We start from the raw sequence: 24,650 nt of genomic DNA, 5'->3' as shown, positions 1-24,650 counted from the left end.
GAATCTGCCAACTTTTCATATATATAAAACACAAAAACTTAGATAATTATAATTTTTATACCACAGGGTTGTTGAATGCTTTATTCTAATTGGCTGAGAAACGTTCGATGGGTGTTGATTATTTTTCTGTAAACCGCACACCTAACCTGTCTTAAAAATAGCACCAGAGCACTTTGCATCGTGCCAACGCTATCTCACAAGAATTCGTACATATTTTATGAGTTGGCTAATTCGTATTAATTCATACGACTGCATTTGTAGATTCTTGTATGATTTGCCTTGACCGCTGTGACGTTTGGGTTAGGGGTTGGGTTTCTTTATGGTTTTTTATTGGAATCGTACGTTTTTGCACAATTAACTTTGTATGAATGCATACGAATAAGCAAACTTGTAAAATATGTACATATTTGGCTGGTCGTGCCGCATTACCATCTTGGGTGTGCATTATTTCTTATAATTCAACGGCCCATCGTCAATTATTCCTTATCATGATTGTAAATGCGTGTAATGTATTGATTTGGCTTGTGGAGGTATCCTTAATGTAATATCATTTAATGTACATGAAATTAAGCAAATTATTACCATTGTGAATATTGCTTTTTGTATTGTTAACCCCAACTATTTAGTTTTCTTGTTCTTTCAGCAAATCCAAATCAAAGAGTGACATTTATTTGTTTTTATACAGTGTAGACCTAAAATTATATCTTATAAATACTATAGCATTTTTATAAAAAAAACAATTAACAAGATAAGGATTATTTGAGGAAACCCTTCTCTTCTTTCAGCTACCTCCCAATGCCTCTTCATATGTCACTCTTTAGGAGACCTTCAATACGTCACCAAGTTAGCTAACCAGCGAACTATAGTAAGACAGATAATTTAATACAACTCTAATACATGTTACAATTTTATATAAAAAAACATGTAAACTTTTTTTGTCGTTCATCCACACCCAAACGCAGTATTAGGTGACTGAAACCGAACCTTTATGTTAACTCCTGGCAGGGTAAAGATTTTCATAAACTCTGGTTGCAGCGTTGTCATATACTGGTGCCACAGTTTTTTTCTAGTAAAGTTGTTGTTCGTACAGAAATGAGACTCTGCAAAGGGTTCTGACTGGTCAATATGGACAAAAAATACTGTTTTTAAACACTTTCCGTGTATCTCAAGCTCGTGAATCGGAAGTGTAATGTTACCTCTGCCCGTCGAAGATCAGCGTACTGCACATAAGGGTAATGATTTATTTTCGCGTGACGTGACTATTAAAACATGTTGTGAGACATCACCACTGATTTATGTAGTACTGAGAAGAACAAAGTCCAATAAAGCGAGTGCTCGTACCGCGTTAAGATTAAATGGAAAAGCAGTATATAAATATAGTTTTATTAACTTTTACACCGCGCCAAAACAATAACACAAAAGACACAAAATATGAAAAAAAAAACCAAGTAAAAGTTTAAAGAGACATACTTCTGGTTTGATCTCATTTTTGACCATCAAACACAGATAGGCCTACATCAGAGCCAGGGAATCCCTGTCAGGGATGTAGCCCAGATCAGGCATTGATCAGCAGGGTGAGCGAACACTGACGTCCGCTGATGCGTCTGGTTCTCACATCTGAATCTATTTAAGCAAATGTTCAAATAGGCGTTATCTTTACTAATCAACTGCATATTTGGATATATACATATATATTCTCAACTGAACTAATCTTAAAACTACACTTTGTGACCAAATTAATTTTGTCATAATTACCTATCAGTGTAACACTTTCATGAAAGCTTGTACTGTATATATTATGATTCATGCTGGAATTCAGGGGTGTTTTAAGTGCTTTGAAATGGTTGACTAAGTACATGTGGGCCCTGGCATGTGAGGGGCCCTTGATGATCTTAAAAATTATGCTTATTTTTAACCATAATGCTGCATTTCTGTGTTGCTCCACCTTTGCGCATGGATGCAAATATCAATTATAAGCAACTTTTCAATACTGCTAGTTTAAAAATGTATATCAGTAATTTGCCTGCAATTACTGTGTGAGAGCTACCTATACAATAAAATTCATGTTCATATACACTAAAAAGCTGTGATGATTAGTGTGGACACACTTTTTTTTCATATGGCCCATGTATTTTAAATGCTTATTAATTTGCAAGGATGGGAGCTCATAAAATGTACAAATTGTTTGAATACAGAGCGGTATTAAATGTATTTTGTTTTTCCTGGAACAATAGAGCTACATGACTGGATTGTCTCAGCGTGTTCATACCTTTCTGCTTGCCGTTAGAATATTTTGCTTGTTTGTTTATTTTTTGTGGTTTGTTGACTATTAATGAGGCATGCTAAAGTGATGGGAAAACTCTTCATTAGGATAATATCAATCAGACTCCTTCATAATTGCATGATGCTTATGCATGAATATTATATGAGGGTTGGCACATTCTGCACAGTAGAGTAACCCAACCATTGAAATGTTTATAGAAATTAATTATAAATAATGAACAGATTAGATTATTTAGGCTGAACTAATTGGCCTCCACAAGGGCAAAATGTAACAATGCTGTGCTGAATACCCCATAAATGTTTGTCTAATAACTAACTATTTCTGTGCTAAGCTAATTTTTTATGTTTTTGAAGACAATTACCTCAAAAATATCCAAAGGATATTGTATAACATAAACCATGTGAAACCATTGTTTCAACTTATGAATAGGTTTCATCTAAAATATAAGTTGTAATCTGCAAAATCTTTTGTTATATAGTTGACCTTTGTGTAAAGCAATGCCAGTGTGTGCTTTTGTTTTGTAGATGTTTAGCCAAAAGTTAGATTGAAAATAAAGAGCTCAGATGCAAAAGCGTCTTGTCAAAAATGAGATAATGATATTTGGTGAATGCTCTCTGCACCTACTGTACAATATGTTTATCAAATAGTTTCACTTCAAATCTGTTTAATCCAGCCACAGGCCATTCAGAAATAGACTACTGGTTTGTTGGCAGAATCTATTAAACGCCACATTGATTTTTCAGCAAAGTGCTCGGAAGACAAATGTGAAATGAGCATAGATCACATTTAAACTTGTGTCCCTTGTAAGCAATTGGACCTGAATACAACCTGAATGTGGCAGCCATAAGCATCACTGTGCCCCCATATGTGCTTCAGTTTCTTCATGTTTATATTTTGAATTCTGACTTTCATCATTTGTAGTATGAAAACAAAGACGTTTTCAAAGACGTTAAAAGTGTGTGTTTTAGTCATCAGTAAACAGCTGAGGTTTGTTATTATTTGTTTTTCAGAGCCTGCCCGATTTCAATTCACAATTCACTGCAGTCCGTGTTTATTTATTTTTAATATCAGGTTTTTGCTTTCAAACTATACTTCTTTGGATCTACATTGATCCTCCTAGGATCATTGGTATACAGTACTGGTTTGAGGATTATGTAGCTGCATATATTTCTGTATGTTTTGACGAATATTACATCAGGTCATATTAGAGGAGCTGTACCGCATAGGAGAATATGTTCATTTTCCAGCAGCTATACAGTCAATACAGTTAAAACTGTAGTTTATCAACTTGCTGTAGGCAATTCAAAACCATTACTAAATGAAAAATCAATATTAGGATTAGGGTTTCTGGAGATTTTATGGTGTAGATTTTATGCATTTCAATTACAGGAACTATGCTATAAAACACTATTTAGTGTTTCATTGAAACATTGAGGCCATTAATAACAAGCGATTAATAATTTAAACTGTTCAAGGGATCGGGTTCCTGGTAAGCAGAAAATCCACACACAATTCTTTAATACTTTAAAAGCATAGTTAAATAAATAAAGCTATTTATTTTTCAGTAGTCACAAAGCACCGTCCAGCGGACCACACAGAAAAATGGCCCACTGCGCATTTTGGAGTGAATTTCTCATACTAATAACATACTGTAGACTATCCCAGTGAGAATGCATGGATCATTAGAAGAATATTGTTTTCATTTCATTACTCATTTATCTCTGCAGGGCAGTGAAACAATATCCTTTATTTATATAACAGTAAACCTGACGCGCAGAGTCCTTAAAGCAATAAGAACACAAGAAATCTAAGTACTGGTAAATTGAATGCATGGCATATATCTCAAGAGGCATCAATACAAATACTGGATGTAAACAGTAAAACATTACACTGTAATTTCTCTCATTTTCATTATGATTATGATGCACATGGGGTCCAGCCTTCAGCAGCACAGCAACCAGGTCTTATTATTAATACGTAGTATTAATACATAACTTTCAAAAACACAAAACATATTTTATGTACCTTTAAATAAATCCCAAAGCATACAATGTATAATCGTAGCATTATGAAGTTTTTACAGCTACAAAACGTAAAACATTTACAAATCTTTCATACCATAAAGTTTGCTGTATTATTTCTCTTTAACCATCTTATTGAGTATGTTACCACCCTAACCCTGCCCTTTTTTTTACCAAAAAATTAAATCTATTTTTTATATATTATGCACTGTGATGCCTAGGAATTTTTGTAACATTAGTAACAATATAGCATTTAAAAGATTTCTTAAGCCGCTTACAGTATACAGTCCTACCCCTAACCTACCCAAACCGATTTATTAAAATCATGTAACTTTACTGTTAGAAATAAAAAGCATAACAGTCAAGTGTAATCACAGTAATTTGTTTATTGTGACATTCCAAAAACAGTAACAGTAAAGTAAAATGACGATGTGCTGCAGCCACAGTCCTCTCTGGAGTATATGAAATACAGAGACGTATTAAAGTTATTAATCCACGAAAACGTTAATACAGCTTCTCTCTGCAAAGGTGCACGTTTCAAATTTCAAAAGTATTGTTGAAAGACTGCAAGGTCGCAAATCTGTGACTTGGCATGCAAGAGCAAATTAGTTTTTGATATCACTGCTGTAAAGCAATGTGTCGTAAAGCTTCTTGAAGTGCAATATTTCAATTTAAATTCATAACAGACTTGAGATTTGACGTTTACAGTCGCTGATGAGACCTGGGATCAGGATAGTTGAATGAAGGGCTGAATTTGGATCTATTCTTCGTCATATACATGTTTAAGATGTGTATTACATCGAAGGAATAAATGTTTTTTTGTAATGCGTGTTGCATAGGAAAAACGCCTTTTGTGTGTCACAAGAAACAAAGTAAATTTGCAAAATGGTTAAATGATTAGCGAAATGTTATACATTTTTAAGTTTTAAAGTGTGGTTTTGTTTAATATGTAATTCTCTGAAAGTCATGAACATTTCATTAGGTAAATGAGTAAACTTTCAAGTAAAAAACGCCAATGCCCATGATTTGAATATTTATGAATAGGAATACCTATGTATTCTTTAAAAATACAAATATTCTCATGAGATGACGTTGACACAGACGCGTTGTACAAAGATAGATTTCTTCAGTTACTGGGGGAATGTATCATAAAAAATTATGAATGATATGAAAAGTGTATTTAATACGAAGCACTATAGAATATACTGTAGGTCCAACTTATTTCACCAAGAACCAGCCAATTATTGTCATTTAGAGTCTGCATGTTTTATATGTGTAGCAATGTCAAAATGTCTCCACCTTTCTGTTTGTTTGTATTTCAGAAACACTTAATGAGTTGCAGTAGAGGTGGTGGTTGTCCAGGGCCAGATGTTAGCTCACTGCAGACACCTGGAGATTCGGCTTTCTTCTCCAACCAGCTCGGTATCCCCACAGTGGAGTTCACATATTCGGAAATTCCCAAAACAGAGGTACACACAAACACAATTATCAAGCTCTTTACCAAGAGACAAACATGCGGTGGGTTCCATTTATTTGAAATAAACGCTTGTGTTATTAATTCTGCATATTTATATTCAATTTATTTGTAAGCATTATATTGTACCTGTCAAGATTACTCACAATTCCCGAATGCGGCTGTGTTATTAGTTTCACCATTGGCCGATCAGAATCAACCATTACACAAAGCACTGTGTGACAGCAAGAGAGAAAAATCAGAAATGCAATTTGAAGACATTTATGGACACTTTCCCAGATTCCTAGAAAATGTCTTGGCGGTCAGAACCCAACCATATGTTTCTGTTCCACATGGATCTGGTCCGTTGCTCTGGCATATGCCTTTAAAGCTTCTACCTGCTTATTTTCTCTCTCCTTGGCTGCTATTGTCTACCTCTTTCCACTTCTTTTTCTCACTTCAGACTCTGAGAATGAAGTGCTTCAGCAAAGCAGAATTATAATCGCAAGACCACAGCTGAATGCAAAAAAAAAATATAAAATTCAGTAGGTTTAAAAAGTTCTGTAAGGCTTCAGGCTAAAAGTGTACAAGTGTTCAGTGCAGCCCATTTGAATTTAAAGTAACACACATATGCAGAAACCAAAAATATTCATCAGGTTTATTGCAGAATAAACTGTCTAATGCAGTGTTCGAATTATGTCAAAGCTTATGGGGGGTCCCCTAGCTAAGCCCCACCCCCCGGCCAAGCTCCACCCCCCTCATTATAGGGTCGCTGTGATTTCACAACGTAAGATGTGATCGTCCTTGATCAACAATCATCTGATCCTGGTTTTAATCAAAAAAACCCAAATTACCCTTAACTCAAACTCTAAAAAAAGTTTACCCCTCAAATTAGTGTGAAACACTGGCAAGGGCAGAACTTTAAAACAGAATAGGGGTGAAATAGGGTGGACTCATTCTTAAATTACATAATTTTACTATATAGTAGTGGTAAAATGAATGATTACATTGCGTTTTTTGAGTCATAGATTGAATAATTTTCGGATCAGCAAAACGTATGAGCATATAAAAATAGAAAAGAACAAAGTTACAAATAAAGCAAGATCTAACAGTAGTATTTAGGTACATAAATAGAATCAAATGAATAATAACACTGTCTTCTTCACTGTATAAATTACATATAATTAATCTTTTTAAAGATACATAATTTTAAGGATAGTAATCATGCCACCAGGTTGAAGGTCTCTGTCCCCAGCACTCACAGCAGCCCCATTCGCGTAATTTGCGGGTGGTATACGTCCCCACCGCTTTATGACCAAGTTGATTGTGCCCCAACTTCCGACCACGAAGTAATTCTTGCGTTCATAATCATAATTAGGGTCCATATTCATTTAAAACGCATGTACAACGCATGACGCGCCGCCGCCTTCTGCTTTTCAAAGCGGTCGCCTGTGAACACAAGTTTTGTTTTAGACGCGTCTATTTGAGTGCACTTGCTGCACGTTTAGATTTAAAATAAACTTGAGCGCAACTTGATACCTTGATAAAAGGTAAATGTAAAAAAAAAAGGTAAAAATCTACCGGTAAGTTATATATGTAACAATGATTAATCTATTAATAGTTATTCTTCATCTATTTCATGCAAACGCTAGGGGAAAAAATATAGGGGAAAACATTTTTTCCTTTTCAGCAGTTGATAACTTGATAAAAGGTAAATGTCGTATTTTTTATATCTACCGGTAAGTTATATATGTAACAATGATTAATCTATTAATAGTTATTCTTCATCTATTTCATGCAAAACGCTAGGGGAAAAAATATAGGGGAAAACATTTGATCCTTTTCAGCAGTTTTTGAATAAGTTTAATTGAATAATATTAAAATACCTTATGGTAGGGCTGCATGATTATGGCAAAAACATAACTGTTTTTAGACTATTTGCATTGAATTGGAAACGATATTTTTGGAAAATATATTAATTGCAAGGCTGCAAAGAATAGTGCAGTGAGGATTTAATTATATTATTTTAATATAGTCAGTGGTGAAGTGGGCCGGTCTAAGACATGAAACCCCAGGGCTGAAAATGAGTCCCACTTCGGCCCTGCATGTTACATTTTTCCAAGGTTTAAAAAACACATGCAAAAGATACTTTCTACAAATAATTATTTATTTCTGAAAGATGCGTAGTTGAGTGACAGGCTAAGTATTTAAGAGGCTATCATTTATTATCATTTAAGCGTGATTTCTTTTGCTTTCCTAATAAAATATTTTGTGTGACTGGGTTGACCAGCCGTCAGTCTGAGTGGATAGCTTTGCCACTGTTATGAAATAATTGTTTGAGAAGATTTTTTAAAAAACCCTTAAACCTAAAGATTACTTAAGATTCTCACCGCAACTGAGGTAAAAAATACTCCACATGCAGATAGAGACACTCGTCTGTCAATTCCTCCAGAAAACAGCATGAGGCGCACTTGCGAGTTTCTTTATTTCGGACAGAAGTCATTTGAATTATTTTATTGCGAAATTGGGACAAATAATGGACAGTATCGCTTTGTGACACGCAAAATGAGGATTTTAAATTTATGTAGTATTTTAATTTTAATAAAAACCATGGGACCCCCCTAATTTATATTTTTGTGCTTTATGGGGGGTCCCTTAAGGCTTATAGGAGGTCCGGGACCCCCCCAGACCCCCTTCAATTCGAACACTGGTCTAATGCAAAATGCAGACAAGAAACAACAGAAATAGGGCACGTAGAAATTGACTAAAGAATAGGGATGAACTGAAATTTCGGCCACTGAACACTATTGGCTGAAAATGGCATTATTGGTTTTCAGCCTAAAGAAAAAAACGGCAGAAAATATAAACCTCAAATAAACGTCGCTGTCTCTCAACAAAGCTCTCACACACTGCAAAAAAAATCCGTAGAAATTTCAATGTTATTGCAGCTGGGTTGCCGGTAATTTACCGTAGATTTACATTTATGTTATTTACTGGCAAGAATTTGTTCAAAGTTAAATAAATTTTTTATATTAACAAGTCTTTATCTTTACAGAATAAAACTATACAATTACAGCCTCATGCAAAGCATTCTGGGAACCAGAAATCATCATCAAGCTTTTTCTGTTTTTTGCTTCAGATTTTGTTTCCCAGAATGTTTTGCTTGATACTGTTTTTTTAGTTTTACTCTGTAAAGACAAAGACTTGTAAATGTTTAATGTTCATTTAACTTTGAACAAAATCTTGCCAGTAAGTAACATAAATGTAAATCTACGGTAAATTACCGGCAACCCAGCTGCAATTTCTACGGAATTTTTTTACAGTGCAGTTATCACAGCCCTACACAACAAATCGATCGTGGCAGCAGTGTGCAAATGTATAAATTGACACACAAGTTCCATCATATGTCTCTTGCGTCAGAGATCACACAAATTCGAGTTTCAAGTTCAAGTCCTTTTTTAAAACACAACAGGTTATCAAATATAGTAGTTAGTGTTCATCGGGTTTGTCAGTAACTGCACAGCTTTCAGTAACTCATTTTGCATATAGTTTTCTAGAACTTTACATTTTTGTAGATAAAATTTGATTCTATTGCATATATTTTAATAAGGAATATTTTTAATCAATTTTGATGTGTTACTTTCAAAGATGTTTGATTATTTCATTTGACTTGTGGGTATTGGTTTGTTAATTTAAGAAACTTGTACCTGTGTATTTATATTTATTTATATTATATTATATTATATATTATATATAAGTTTAACATTTCTGAACTGTATACATGTATGTGTATGTGTTTGTGATTGTATACACATAATAATTACACACAAAACACACACATATTATGCACATTAACCACAATAAATTTTTGCCCCCCACAAAATATATATATTTAAATATATAATAAAGTAATTTTGGGGTTTCGGTTTTCAGCCAAGTTCATCCACAATTTTTGGTATCTGTTTCGACCCTGAATTTTCATTTTGGTGCATCACTATTAAAGACAATGGGGAACAGGTGGGAACATTAAAGGATTAGTCCATTTTCTTAAAAGAAAAATCCATATAATTTATACATATAATTTACTCACCACCATGTCATCCAAAATGTTGATGTCTTTCTTTGTTCAGTCGAGAAGAAATTATGTTTTTTGAGGAAAACATTGCAGGATTTTTGTAATTTTAATGGACTTTAATAGAGCCCAACATTTTACTTAACTCAAAACTTAACGGTTTTTTTCAACGGAGTTTCAAAGGACAATAAACGATCCCAAACGAGGCATAAGGGTCTTATCTAGCAAAACGATTGTCATTTTTGACAATAAAAACCACAACACTTTTAAACCACAACTTCTCGTTTAAATCCGGTCGTGATGCGTCAGCGTGACCCCATGCAATATGTCATGACGTCAAGAGGTCACAGAGGACGAACGCGAAACTCCGCCCCAGTGTTTACAAGCGTCTTGAAAGAGGACCGTTCCTACGTTGTTGTATGTCAACTGATACTAATTAATGTCTTTGTGTCAGTTTATTGTTTAAAATGGTCCGCAAATGTGCGTTTTATATATGTAACACGTGACCTCCCTACGTCACTACGCATTTACATTAGGTCGCGCTGGACTTCACCTAGACGAAAAGTTGTGGTTTAAAAGAGCATATTTTTTTATTTTTTTTGTCAAAAATGACAATCGTATTGCTAGATAAGACCCTTATGCTTTGTTTGGGATCATTTATAGACCTTTGAAACTCCGTTGAAAAAAACTGTTAAGTGTTCAGTTAAGTATTAAATGTTGGGCTCTATTAAAGTCCATTAAAATTAGAAAAATCCTGCAATGTTTTCCTCAAAAAACACAATTTCTTCTGGACTGAACAAAGAAAGACATCAACATTTTGGATGACATGGTGGTGAGTAAATTATCTGGATTTTTCTTTTAAGAAAATGGAATATTCCTTTAACTATCAATCTGAAAAGGTCTGCTAAAACCAATAGTGGGGGAAACAAGGTGGGAGAGGCAAAGAAACAATGTAAGGTACAAGGACAGAGATAAAAAAAACATTAACAAAACAAGGCCAAGAGTTGATTGTGAGCTATTTTTCAACTATATTTCCATTATGGGCCAATTTTTTATTTGTAGAAATTATGAAAATTTCGCAAATTTAGGTGCTTTAAGGACCTTTGTTTGTTCCACAAAAAAAAAAAAAACATTTAGTAAAAGTTTTTTTTTAAGAACCATTACTTTTATAATTTTTTTATAATCTGAAGATGTTTAAAATGCTTTTAAGAACTGTAAACAGAAAAAGTTCTTCAATGACATTGTGAAGCACCTTTATTTTTAAGAGTGCAAACTTCAAATAATAAACAGATTAATACTTAGTTTAACTTCCTGTAAATAGCAATAAACTTTCACTAAGTAAAATTGTGTGTTAAAAAAGAACAAAATACTTTGAAGAATTTACTTCATGTTTTGTACCCTGTCCTTGTAAAGTGCCTCATACACTGTGAATTTTTCGGCTCAGCTCAGCCTGTCACATCCCCTGCGTCCTCATTCCTTCTTTATGATACACGAGGAACATAAGGAACTGTTTCCTGTCTTTTCAAATCATCTTGCATGTACCACTGAGTCTCCAGTCACAGTAGCACAGTCAAACCCCAAGACTCCTTCACAAGTGCAGTCGACATTGCATTCCATCTGTCCCAGCCCTGATGATTGTGTTGTATCTGTGGTGTCCATTTACATGACCCGTGTAAGAGTATCCCAGGAGAAACCAGTCACACTGCCTCAATCTCTCCTCTATAGAAAGATCTCTTTACTCTTAAAACCATCTCTCAGTAAACCAGAAAGCATAAATCTTAAAATGTACAGCGTACAGTGATATTAAACATTTGGAGTGTTTCTGTAGCTCAAATGGTATAGCATTAGCAGTGCATTAGCAGCACAAAAGGATATGGGTTCAAATCCCAAATAACATGCATACACTGCAAAAAATGACTTTCTTACTTAGTATTTTGTCTTGTTTTGAGTAAAAATATCTAAAAATTCTTAAATTAATATGTATTTTCTTGATAAGCAAAATGCCCTAAGAAAATAAGTCCAGTTTTTAGACAAAAACTATACAATTTAAATGAATTTGTGCATAAATTTAGTGAATTTAGTGTTTAAGAAAAATGTTCAAGATTTTTTTGCTTACCCCATTGGCAGATTGTTTTGCTTGTTTTATGCACAAAATCATATTTTCTATTTTGGGTCTGAAAACTAGACTTATTTGCTTGGGTCGTTTTGCTCATCAAGAACATTTTTTAGATATTTTTTACTGAAAACAAGACAAAAATACTAAGAATTTCTTTTTTTGAAAATATTTTTTTTTGCAGTGTGTATAGCTTGAATGCACTGTAAGTCACTTTGCATAAAAGCAAAAGCCAAATGCAAAAATGAAAGTATTGTCTGCAAGCCAGACCATTTTGTTATTTTATAAATATTAATTTTACAGCTCTACACTCTCACTATTATGTGCATATTTTTATGTCTCCTAAACGCATTTAAAGAAACATCAGGGAAAAATGATACCTAAAGGAATAGTTCACTCTGAAATGAAAATGTTATCATAAATCACTTACCACCGTGTCGTTCCAGACCGATTCAAAGTCGATCGTTTCTGGAATACATTTTAAGATATTTTGATGAAAACAGGGAGGCTTGTGACTGTCCCGCTATTCAATAGGACATCGCCAAAAAAGTCCATATGCCATCAGTGGTTCAATCAGAATATTATGAAGCGACGAGAACACTTTTGTTTGCAAAGAAAACAAAAATTACAACTTTATTCAAAAATGTATTTTCCTTGTTGGGACTAGAAGTTCATGCCGTGACCTCCTGACCTCATTGGTTCGCCAGGCAATATAGGGATGGTCATAGGACCCATACTGTACTGTATATTAGGAATGGCATGTACTCAAAATGTAGGACATGCAGGAGTTAAAACATTTCACACATATCACAAAGTCACTGCTTTTTTGCAGGTCTTGTGGCATCTCTCTCGGTTTCTCTCTCCCCCACTGTTGTGCTTGACACTTTCTGCATGTTGGCTTGTACATCTGTCTCATCCAGCACTCATGCCTGGCTAAGCATTTGCGGTGCAATACTGGTGTGTCTTAAACTGTGAGAGTAACCTTTTCCTGGCATTCAGGCCATCAGGCTGCATTAGCACTGTAGGTGGCTGCTGTGTTGGGAAACAGCGCTGTCTGTGCTGTGACACAGCTCACAGCCTCTCTGCTTCTGGTTTCTGCCGTGTGTTTGTGCCCCAGGAGCCGTCCCTTTCCCACATAGCAAAATCAAAATGACATACTGCCTCCGAGCCTGTATACTGTATGCTGTAGCTTTTTTCTTGTATTTGTTTGCTCTTGTAGGAGTTGTGGTGGATGTAGAACTAGGGTATAGCATTTGTGTGTTTCATGGATGGGCAAATGGTGTATTGAATTAAAAGTTGAATTAGATCCCACCCCACGGGATGTCGAATTGAAATATGAATTGTTTCAGCTACACCCCAGAGGATGCTGAATTGAATTGATTTGACTACGCCCAACATGATGTTGAATAGAAATATGAATTGTTTTGACCATACCCCATTGGATGTTCTCTCATAATTTGAGTTTATTATACCATGCCCAAAAAGATGTTTAAGGGAACACATTATGCAAAATCCAGTGTGTTTGGACATAAATGGGTCTTGGCAGTGTGTGAACACATCAACCCTACAATGAAAAAATCCACTCTCTCCTTCTTTATCAATCTCCGTTAAACCAAAGCAGTTTCATTAGACATGCTGTTTTGATTATCTTGTTAATGTGATGTCACACTGATAAAGCCCCGCCCACAGCGAGTGACTGACACAGTAAGTTAATTTTACCCAGAAGCTTTTCTAAATGTGTTTATTAGCACATTGTAGCTCTTATGTGGCTTATAGGGGCACATAATAATGCCTTAATAAAGCATTTATTAAGGATTAATTAACTATCTAGTTATACTATATTAACAATAAATTACAGCTAATTAACTATGAAAAAGACAGTAATTATTGATTAACTGAAAATATAGTTAGACTATATTAACCATTACTAGCTAACTAATCAGCTATATTAGTACAATTTGAGATTTTAGCAATATTGAGAGCAATTATGGCTTATTAGAACTTACCCATCGAAAACCTTCACAAGCGGACTAGCGTTAATGTCAAGCCCTAAAGATTATTAGCCATTTATTACTAACAATTTTGTCAAAGCGATACAAATCTTAAATAATTGTTGACTTAATAAGGATCAATAAATGTAAATACCACTCAATAATTGAAAGTAAAAGATTTACTTCAGAACAGGGGGTCAAATAGTCTTTATTAAAAGATATTAGTAATGTATTGGTGGCAGTTCAAATAGTAAGAAGCCATTATTGCTCTCAATATTCCTTTGAATCTAAAATTTCACCAATATAGCATTATATACTTTACTTAGTAGACATAATTAAAACATTTGTTATTAAGTTCATTTAGTAAATATTTGCTAACATAGCAATACTATTTATTCAGATAGAACAATTTTCTTTTAAGGTATAAATTATTATAAGTTAATTAGAAATGGGAAATAAGTCTTACTATATTTTCAGTTATTCATTTATTACTGTCTTATTAATGGTTAATTAGCTGTCATTTATTGTTAAAATAGTATAACTATGCTTAATTAATCCTTAACTCTTTCACCGCCAGCGTTTTTAAAAAAAGTTGCCAGCCAGCGCCAGCGTTTTTCATGATTTTCACCAAAGTTTAATGCCTTCCAGAAAATGTTTTTCTTTAAATATATAAACATACAATATACCAAAAGAAAGAACAGACCCTCTGCTTTCAAACAAAAAAAAAACGTTTCATCCTACCTTCAGTGGTTCTTTTGCAATCAGCTTTTGAATATGGGTAGGTTTCTGCAAAAACACCACATTTTGAGCAAAAAGCAGAGATAATTCCATTTTTGTGACTGACTTTTCATAGAGATCCCATTCAGAGCGATCTTTAAAACAGAGACGGACATGCAGCCGCTTGCCATAGGGCAATACTTCCGGGTTTAAAAAGTTGCGGAAGGGACTATCCTGGTGGATAATAGCGGTATTGCGGAAAGACGGAAAATCTCGTCATTGGCGGGGAAGCGTTTTCTCTTAATTGACGAGATATCTCGTCAATGGCGGGGAAAGAGTTAATTATTGCCTTATTAATGCCTAATTATGGACCCCTAAAATAAAGTGTTCAGTTCTATTTTAACTGAAAACACTCACTGTCTGTTGGTTAGGGAGTGAGTAGCTAATTTGCATTTAAAGGTACACACATGAAAACAGCACGTTTTTGCTCCCACCCAAATAAGGTCATTTTGGACATGATTATAGCAAATGATCTGTGGGATATTTTAAGCTGAAACTTCATAGACACATTCTATGCACACCTGAGACTTAAATTACATCTTGTAAAATTGACATAATATGTGCCCTTTGAATTGAAATTTGAATAGGTTTGCCACCCCCCACAGGATGTTGAATTGTACTGACAGGAATTTACTGTACGATTTATTTGTTTTTCCACAGTATTTGAAATTAAGCTTAATGTGTGAGATGTCATAGACAAATAGACAAATCCATATTCTGTCAAGATGACCTAAATAGAGAAGTAGACTAATTTAGATTTTAGATAGAATCAACTGCAGAAAACACACACTTACTACAAATCTCATTTATACGCTTCACATCTTCTGGTCTCTCACACCCAAGATTGTAGTTTAATACAGAGTGACAAATCTACAGTATCTCCCATGCAAATGTGACTTCTTAAGATGGTCTACATTTCTTGATTCTGTCTTTGAACCTTGCTTAATACGATAGCCAACCCAAAAATCATTCTAACCATGCAAAAATCTGGACCCTTCCCCACTTAGAATTGCCATTTTCCTCATATCCTAGAAAGTCATAGGTTTTGTTGGCTGTGAACAGACAGCATGTGCAAGTTATTTTGCCTGAGGTGATGTATTAGTGTCTGCACAAGTAATCTAATTAGCAGTGTGACGCAGAGGCAGCTGCATGTGTTAGATCCGTAGGGTCTCTGCGCTTTAAAATCATATGGCAGTTCCCTTTGCTAGCTATAGTGGCTCACTGCTGACAACTGACAGCGACGTTAGGCTTGTCTTAGCTTGTAACAGCCTTCCATCTGCTTACTGCAAATGATGATGACTCTGTTGTAATAAAAAAAAAACATGCAAACATGTTATAATCAGAAGTTGGACATTGGTTATTTATTATGGTGGAAAAACACGCTTCATATAGAGACCTAGAATGGAAATTGTTCTTTAATTTGACTTCACATACATTTGTACAGGTTGTTGCAACATGTTCTCACAAAGTTCCGTGGGATAGTCACGGAATTTTGTGCTCATTTTTCCTTGGCATTCTCACGGATCTCCGCATTTTTCCGTGGCCCTGCTACGGACTGTCTTTTTCCGTGGCATTCTCACGGATTGGTTACTCAACTGCTTTTTCCTATTTTCAAACCATTTTCGCTTCGGTTTAGGGTTAAATTTGGTGTTTGCGTTAGTATGTCACTTTAAGTATTTTTTTTTTATACTATTTTTTCTGATTTATTCTTTAATATTTTCTAAACTTTAAACAATTGTCGCCTGGCGTTGGGGTTAGAGTTGGGTTTGGGTAGGGATGTCATTTTATGTAAATCTAACCCTAAACCGAAGCGAAAATGGTAAGAAAATAGGACAAAACAGTTGAGTAACCAATCCGTGAGAATGCCATGGAAAAAGACAGTCCGTAGCAGGGCCACGGAAAAATGCGGAGATCCGTGAGAATGCCACGGAAAAATGAGCACAAAATTCCGTGACTATGCCACGGAAATTCGTGAGATCAGGTTGGTTATTTTGAATAAAATTAGTTTTTGTGGTATTGATAGAACGTACAGGTTGACTAGAACTCATTGCAAGGAGACATTTCACAAGACTTTTTTAGATAAAAAATTAATATTTGGTGTCCCCTGAACACGTATGTACAGTTTTAGCTCAAAACACAATATAGATAATTTATTATAGCATGTTAAAATTGCCACTTTGTAGGTGTGATCAAAAATGTGCGGTTTTGGGTGCGTCCTTTAATATGCAAATGAGCTGATCTCTGCACTAAATGGCAGTGCTGTGGTTGGTAAGTGCATATTAAGGGGCGGTATTATCCCCTTCCGACATCACTAGGGGAGACAAATTTCAAAGACCTATTTTTTCACATGTTTGCAGAGAATGGTTTACCTAAACTAAGTTACTGGGTTATTATTTTTCAAATCTACATTGATAGAAGCACCGGGACCCAATTATAGCACCTAAACATGGAAAAAATCAGATTTTCATGATATGTCCCCTTTAATATATATATATATATATATATATATATATATATATATATATATATATATATATATATATATATATATATATATATATATATATATAAAGTAAGCTTGTTGGTGGACCGGCATTGAATCTGTTATCCATTTCTACTGGATCCAGTCTCATCAGAAGCTCAGGCATCTGTTTAGATAGAAAGAAAATGCTGTTGCTTTCCCCTACCAGACTGCATTTAAACATCTGCTGAGGAAAATCGCTCCTGGCTGGATGCTAATCGCTTCGGAATGCTGTTGACTTGGGATCGTGGTGTGTCCCAAGTGGAACTCTCACTTGGTTTGTGCTTCCCTGCAGTGCTTCAGTTAACTCCCTTCCCAGATAGCAATTTTGTTCCGGCCCAGCTCCGGCCCACACAACCAGTTTTTCCTCGGCCCACATACAACGAAGAATGACGGCCCTACAGTGGCCCAGTTCTGAATTACAGACAAGGGCCACACATGGGCCATAACTGGCCCATGTCTCTGCCAGATAATAGCCCATAATCGGCCCAAACCTGGGCCAGAACAGGTTCTAACATCGGTACCAGTTCTCAGCCATAGGTCAACCATATTAAAACCAGCATTTAACCAGAACTTCCAAAACTGAGCCATAACTCAGCCTAATATTGCCCAAATTATATTAATAAATAAATCACACGAAAAATTACTTTCAAATTGTTTGCCTTTTATTAATCAATAACACACAAGTCAATATTGTATGTGTTAAAACTCTTCTAGTATAAACTGCCAGCAATAAACAAAAATACTAGTTTGTTCAAATACATTATTGGCATGAATCTACCAACAACTTAAATTAAAAAGCAATTTCATCCTTAGTAAACATACAAAAGTTTAGAACAAACTGATAATAAAAAAACTTTGTGACAGTTACATTGGTGTGTGAAATGTAGTTTGCCCAAATTACCAGCTATACACAAATACAGAAGTTTTCATTGAAATTAATATATTAGCATGAATTGAAATTTAAATGAATTACCATGGGTAAATACAAGTTTAAACCAAACTGAACTTAAAAGTTAGTTAATTAGAAACTTCATGTGTATGTGAAACCAACTCTACAGCCAGCTTCACGCAAAGATACAAGTTCCAGTTAATCAAACACTACTAATAATCTATGTGTATATGAGAAAGTGTTCCTATTCAGGATTGTCCTCAACAAGAAGTACTGCTTTCCAGCCTCTCTTTTCTTCTCAGCTCCTCTTTCCATAGATGTAAACATTACAGCAGCCCACTGTTATATAAAAGAAAACAGATGCAAATCAATAATTGTTATGAAGCAAAAGCCATATAATAAAGTAATTAAAAGCATAATGGTATACTTTAAAACAAACATTTAGATAGAGAATTAGAAGATTAACCTTTTAGGATGAACTGCTTCTGTTATCTTCCTCAAGTTGCTTTGGATGAAAATGTCTGTGCTGAATGTCTAAATAAAATTAAACATAGCTTAGACCTTAAAGACGTACTTTTCATTTAGATACAAAGCAAATGAGCAAATGAGATACGTTCTAAGCATGTACTTAATATATATTATATTAATAATATCCCCATTATTATTTACCATGAAAATTAAGTCAAATCAATATAAATGAAAGAGGAGTGAGTAAACATCAATTTATGAGAAGAACCATATACTGCACGTCTAAGATCTTCACAATTGCTGTCATACTTTATCCACCTATGAGAAATTCAGCTTTGCAAATATAATTTTAAAGATTTGTCAAGTATTGATTTTGGAAGCAAACAAATTAACATTAAATTAAATGGTGGCCCTGATGTACTGTCACTAACCTGAATGTCACCTCCTCCTGTCCTGTCAGCATCATTGTCCCACCTCTTTACCTGAAGCAAACAAAGCAGATGATTAACAGAAAATAATTAGACAGTATTCCATATTCAAAATATTTGTATTTTTACCATTTTCCTTTGTATTCAACAATGCAATTCGGGTAACTAAATTAATGTTAGGCTATGGTCAGTTCTTACTTAATCAATGAAACCACTGTCCAGCCCTCTGTATTTATCAGCTTTCATTGAAATCACAGAACAATCTTTTGATATATAAACACAAAGATGCAAACATGAGCCTCAACATTGAATTTACCTTAATGTGTCTATTGGAATAACACCCCATCATCCTTCTCTTGTCCCACTCCAGAGTCTTCATGTCTTGATGAACACAGACCTGATACACTTTCACAAAAAATACAATTAAACATTACAGAAATACATTTTAAATATATATATTTTTTAAATAAATGTTCTTCTAACATCAGGAAGACCAGATAACCAAGTTCGATTACTTCATTATAATATGGTCACAGTTATTCTTAACTTTATAGAAAACAGCTAATTTAATATCAATTTATGTCACACGGACAATGTAACGCACTACATTACACATGAATCACGTAAACGTTTGCATCCCTTTATACGTTTGTTAGACATTTAAACAAAAAAAATTTTATGATTGAAAAAGTTTAAATATTTAAGTTCAGGTACTTACTAGTTAACTCTCATCCTGCTGCCTTTGAAATCTGTGTCCGTTATGATTGATTGACGCGGTGTAACTGCTGCTCCTGGGGTTAACCCCGCCTATTGGTTAATTTGATTGGCCGCCGCTTTGCTTGTGTTAACAGGAAAGCTCGTCTTCTGTTATGTGATTGGCCAGTGACACTCGCCTTTTTTGATTTGATTGGCCATCTCAATCATTTTTGACAAGGTGTTCGACATAATGCTGCGTTGGAGGAACTGACAAACAGATGACGTTAAAATACCGCGAGAGCGATTTGAAATCAGAATCTTGCCCATGATCATTCGAGTCGCTCTCGCAGTACTTTGATGTCATCCACGTGTAGGTTGTTGTTGCACTGCATAAATAAACTGCGCATCCTTAACGTAACGCGAAATTTAACTGACACAATGATTTGATATTTTTTAACACTTCGGCAGGCAAAAGCACAGTGAAACATATCGTGTATTTCTAACATCTGATTGTACACAATGATAGTTTTACTCAGTCATTGAAGTCAGAAATCTTCAGCAGGAATAAACTCCTGCTACAATGAAATTCGCGCAAAAGCAAGTTTAAATCGAATCGATCCATGGCGTGCTTCTCAAAGCAACGTTATCAAAAATTTTAAATTCAGAAAAAAAATATTCTGGAAGTTCAGGGTCATTTGAACAAAATAATCTTGACATGATCTGAAGGCATGTTTATGTGATTAAAATGTAGACAAACATGTCCAAATATATTAGCTTCTTTTAATACAAAACTAACATTTTATTTAATAAAGTTTAAATTAACATTAAGATTAAGATAGCCTGAAAATCCTTCAATTCTTAGTTAATCACAGTATTTCAAATGTGGCATACAATCACTACACTGATCTGGGCCACATACCTCCCACCCACAACTGGCCCAAATGGTATCTGCCATCATGGATCCAGTGCCATCATTGCCACACCTGGCCCATACTTGGCTGACATGTTGCATGCCGTTGCCGGCAGCACGCCAGCAGTGCCATCATGAGGCCACATTCGGGCCGACTCCGTCTGCTATCTGGGTTTTCACCTCATAAATCCAATGTAGCCAGTTTGCTTCTATTCACATATTCACACTTTAAGTGTAAACGCACATTCTTGGACTTGTGAATGGACACCGGAATATACAAAATGGACATATTACATCAGCTTAACAGTTCGGATAATGTTTAACTTCAGAAAAGTAGTTTTTATGAGTCCATTTTATGCTGGTTGGAATTGGCTAAATTCTGAAACTCAGTAGATGATGCCAGTGAAAGGCCTTTATAACACGGCAGCTGTATTTAAAATTGAATCCAGATGGGACTAATTAAAGTTAAGTGATTTGCTCTCTTTGAACGGATGAATTATCATTATGAATAGATACGGTGTAACATTAATGGAACAGAATAAAACCATTATAATGTTGAATTAGGTAAATGCATTACTCTGTTAAAGAAGTGTAATGGTGTCAAACATGTTGGATCTAAACACAATAAAGTAAACCTATGAATTTAATATTCTATAAACCTCAAAGGATTCATAAACTTTTATGTGCCACCTTGACTTGATACAACAAAAAATACAGTAATGTGAATCCAGGCTTTCGTGATTAAAATATTATTGTGTTTATTGTTAATATTGTGAAGACTAATGGTCTCTGTGGGTCTTTATGGGTTTTATTGGTGGTACCATTAAATCTTACTGAAATAATGCTCAAAACACACTAGTACAGTAGAAACCATTAGAATTTCTGTGATGGTTTTTATAAATTTTTAGCATGGGTCAATACCTTGATTGTATTACACACTTGACATTACAAGTTTAAATGCACAGTTACCCATAAAATAAATGGGATCAGGTTCATGTAGCAGCTTGTTTATACAAGTAGTGTGACCAAACACCATTTAATTTGGAATCAGATGTACGAATCTAAAGTACGAACCTTGTTTATTCAATAATGACAGTTTGGTATATTGGTTAAAATCCTCTGAAATAGAAACACACTCTTGATTTTATTGATTAGTTAATAGTCATATTTGATGGCTTCCTGTGGTTGAATTATTTAATTATTTCAGTTTCTCTGCCTTTTCACTTGCACCTGTCGGGTCATGAAGTCACCACAACCAAATATCCGTATTGCAAAGTGTTGAGAATGAGTTTTCTGAATGAGCTCATAAAGGGCTAGTTCACCCAAAAATGAGAATACAGTCAATTTTTTTTCTTACCCTCCTGCGTTTCAAAATGTATCATGTTAACTTAATCGCAACTGATCAAATGTTATCTATCAGATTTTAAACCATTTCAATTTAGAAAGCCTCTAGCAAGCCTTTAGCAATCTCAGTGCAACACACAAACACGTTTGTTGGGGTAATCTTCCTCTTTTCCTCTGAGAGTTTCCTCATTTACGCTTCTGCACACATCACAGTGTTGCCAGATCTTCCATCTATCCTTTATAGCTTACACGATTAGATGCATTTGATTGCAAAATGCTCTGTCTAAAATTTGAATGACTTGTGGTTTATGTTGTGGATGTATTTTCACTCACAACAGATTAGTCCTTTCATTTAGATATTGTTTGAATTATTTAGTTTGTTTATATTTTGAAACTGAAATGATTTTTTTCAGTAAACTCAAAGATATTGAAAATAACAAGATTGAGCACTGGTATACTGTAGGCGGTTTCAGCGGCAACAGCATAAACAAACAGCTTTTAACCGTCTCCCCTCGTCTTTTGGAAACCCAAACATTTTTATTTTCAACAAGGTATTTATTCCAGAGGTCAGTTTTGTCACTAGCCAGAATGATAAACAAGCACAGACTGGAAGTTAACTTGGGGCCAGGCACAAAGAAAGCGTCTATAGGGGAACAACGCAATGCTCAATTCAAAAGTCCCACCTTCCAGATTAAAGAACCAATAATCAGTGAATAATGACTGAAGAAATTCTGGGAGAGGGGCTGTGTGCAGAGTTGCATGAAGCACTTCCCAGCCTGTCCACATGCACAGTAGATGAATGGCTTTGAAGAAAGGTGTTTTTTGCGCAATTTGAGCTTAAGAAACAAAAGTAATGGTACATGTCAGGTTTAAAGGCCACCTATAGGTGTGTATTAGTACATGCTAACGATATGCAAAGGAACAAACCCCAAAGTTTGTGACACAAGTTGTCGTCTTTAATGTAAATCTCTTTTCTTGGAATACAACAAACACACGGCTTATAGGCAACAGTTTACTTCCTGGGATTGGTGATGTAGACAAGACCGACATTATCATACAGTAATTCCTCCCGCTTTGGAACTCTTGTTAGCATTGGATTGTAGGCGAATCTTTCAAACATGGTAAGGAGCATCACATTTCTGTCACGACCGGTTAAATACCGGGAAGTGGAAAACAAAGAAGAACCCAAACGCAGACCCAAACTACAAAAATAAACTATGATTTTTATTTGAACGGAACATAAATACCCACGAGGGGGTAAAACAGAACATAAACTAGACACTGGAACAAAAACTGAAACTAGTAATGAGAGCACACGAAGGACATGAAACTCTGACTTACAACAACGCACGCACACCACACAGAGAACACGAGGGCATTAAATAGACAGCACATCAATGGGGAACAGGTGAACATAATTAATCACTTAAGACACGAGTACATAAGGGAGTAGGTTAAAAGTGACAAGACACTGGGAACACGTGTCACACATACATGATGTGAAAACACACGTGTTCCCACATAAACACAATGCTGCCATAATCTTGCCAACATCCGACCTGGACTATAACCAAAGCCTGGCAAGATCACGACAGCAACAAGACACCGGGAACATGTGGAAGCCACACACAGAATGTGATTCCACATGTCCCCACACAGAACATGATACTGCCACGGTCCTGTCAGATGCACTCAGACCTACATCTAGCACAGATGTCTGACAAGACCGTGACAATTTCCGGCTGACGTTAGAGGTATTCAGGCTAATCACAACGTACAGTGTAAAAAATGAGTTTGTGGCTTAGTAAATTTAACTAAATAAAATTAGTAAATTCTATAAAAGAATAATAATTCTTGTTTTAACCAAATTAAAGTAAAAATAACACAAAAATGTGAGTAATTCTAAATGAGCACATTATTTATTAGATTCAACTAAATTTGATCATGTAAAATTTGTAAGAAGGAAATTAAATGAATAATTTTTGGTTGAAACTACTTGAGTTATTTTAGTAAATATAACTAACTAGGCAATGGACTAAAAATAAAAGGCTGTATTTACTTAAAAATCTAGTGCATCATTTTTGCATCCACTTTTTTTTACATGGAATTTTAAAACTTGCATGCAAAAATTATGATTTTTTTTGTAAATCCAGCGTATTATTTTTTTTAGTGTACAGGTTAGCTGGCCAATCAGGGACACATCGCTTTTCAAATCGATGAGTTTTGTAAAAAATCCATGTGTTTCAGGGAGACAAAAATGTATGGTATCTGGAAAATAATGTGTTTTTTGAACCATAAACCATGCGAACACATTGTCTTATACCAAATTCACAAAATAACCTTTTATTTATTTTTAGCAATGAAATAGGGGCACGTTAATTTTTGGTCAGAAATTATGTTTAATCGTGTTACATCCTTACAAGCGGTTCAAGCTGAAATAGCTTAAAAGCTGGTAGTTGTTTAAGTGCTGTGATGTGACCCTGCATGCAACTAGTTCAATTAAAAGACTTCAATAGGATGAATCAATGGATGGACAGATCAATGAAAATAAGCAACAAATAAACAGAAGTTTTTTCATTTCATCAGTATATCAGTTATTGTATAGTTTTTTGTTGTACTTTATATACTGTAGTCCTAATATGATAAATTTAGTGCTTGAACAGTGTTTTTATCTTTGTTT

General features: G+C 34.8%; 1 protein-coding gene and 1 long non-coding RNA gene across 2 annotated transcripts in view; one reads left to right on the top strand and one right to left on the bottom strand.

The window, feature by feature from the left end:
* LOC135719047 (inactive N-acetylated-alpha-linked acidic dipeptidase-like protein 2) overlaps nucleotides 1-24,650 on the top strand; it is a 316,217-nt gene that overhangs the window by 225,814 nt on the left and 65,753 nt on the right. Inside the window, exon 10 of the mRNA XM_065241553.1 lies at nucleotides 5,628-5,774. Within this exon, the coding sequence (XP_065097625.1) occupies nucleotides 5,628-5,774 (147 nt within the window). The remainder of the gene's footprint in view (nucleotides 1-5,627; nucleotides 5,775-24,650) is intronic.
* Nucleotides 17,915-20,328, bottom strand: LOC135719048 (uncharacterized). The gene is made up of 5 exons (XR_010521004.2): nucleotides 19,739-20,328; nucleotides 19,337-19,425; nucleotides 19,024-19,074; nucleotides 18,591-18,658; nucleotides 17,915-18,463 (listed from the first exon to the last, which is right to left on the bottom strand). It is a non-coding gene; the product is annotated as an uncharacterized lncRNA (long non-coding RNA).

The sequence above is a fragment of the Paramisgurnus dabryanus genome, chromosome 14 (genome assembly GCF_030506205.2).
Source record: "Paramisgurnus dabryanus chromosome 14, PD_genome_1.1, whole genome shotgun sequence".
Taxonomy (NCBI): Eukaryota; Metazoa; Chordata; class Actinopteri; order Cypriniformes; family Cobitidae; genus Paramisgurnus; species Paramisgurnus dabryanus.
This window is presented reverse-complemented; position numbering and strand designations above follow the sequence as displayed.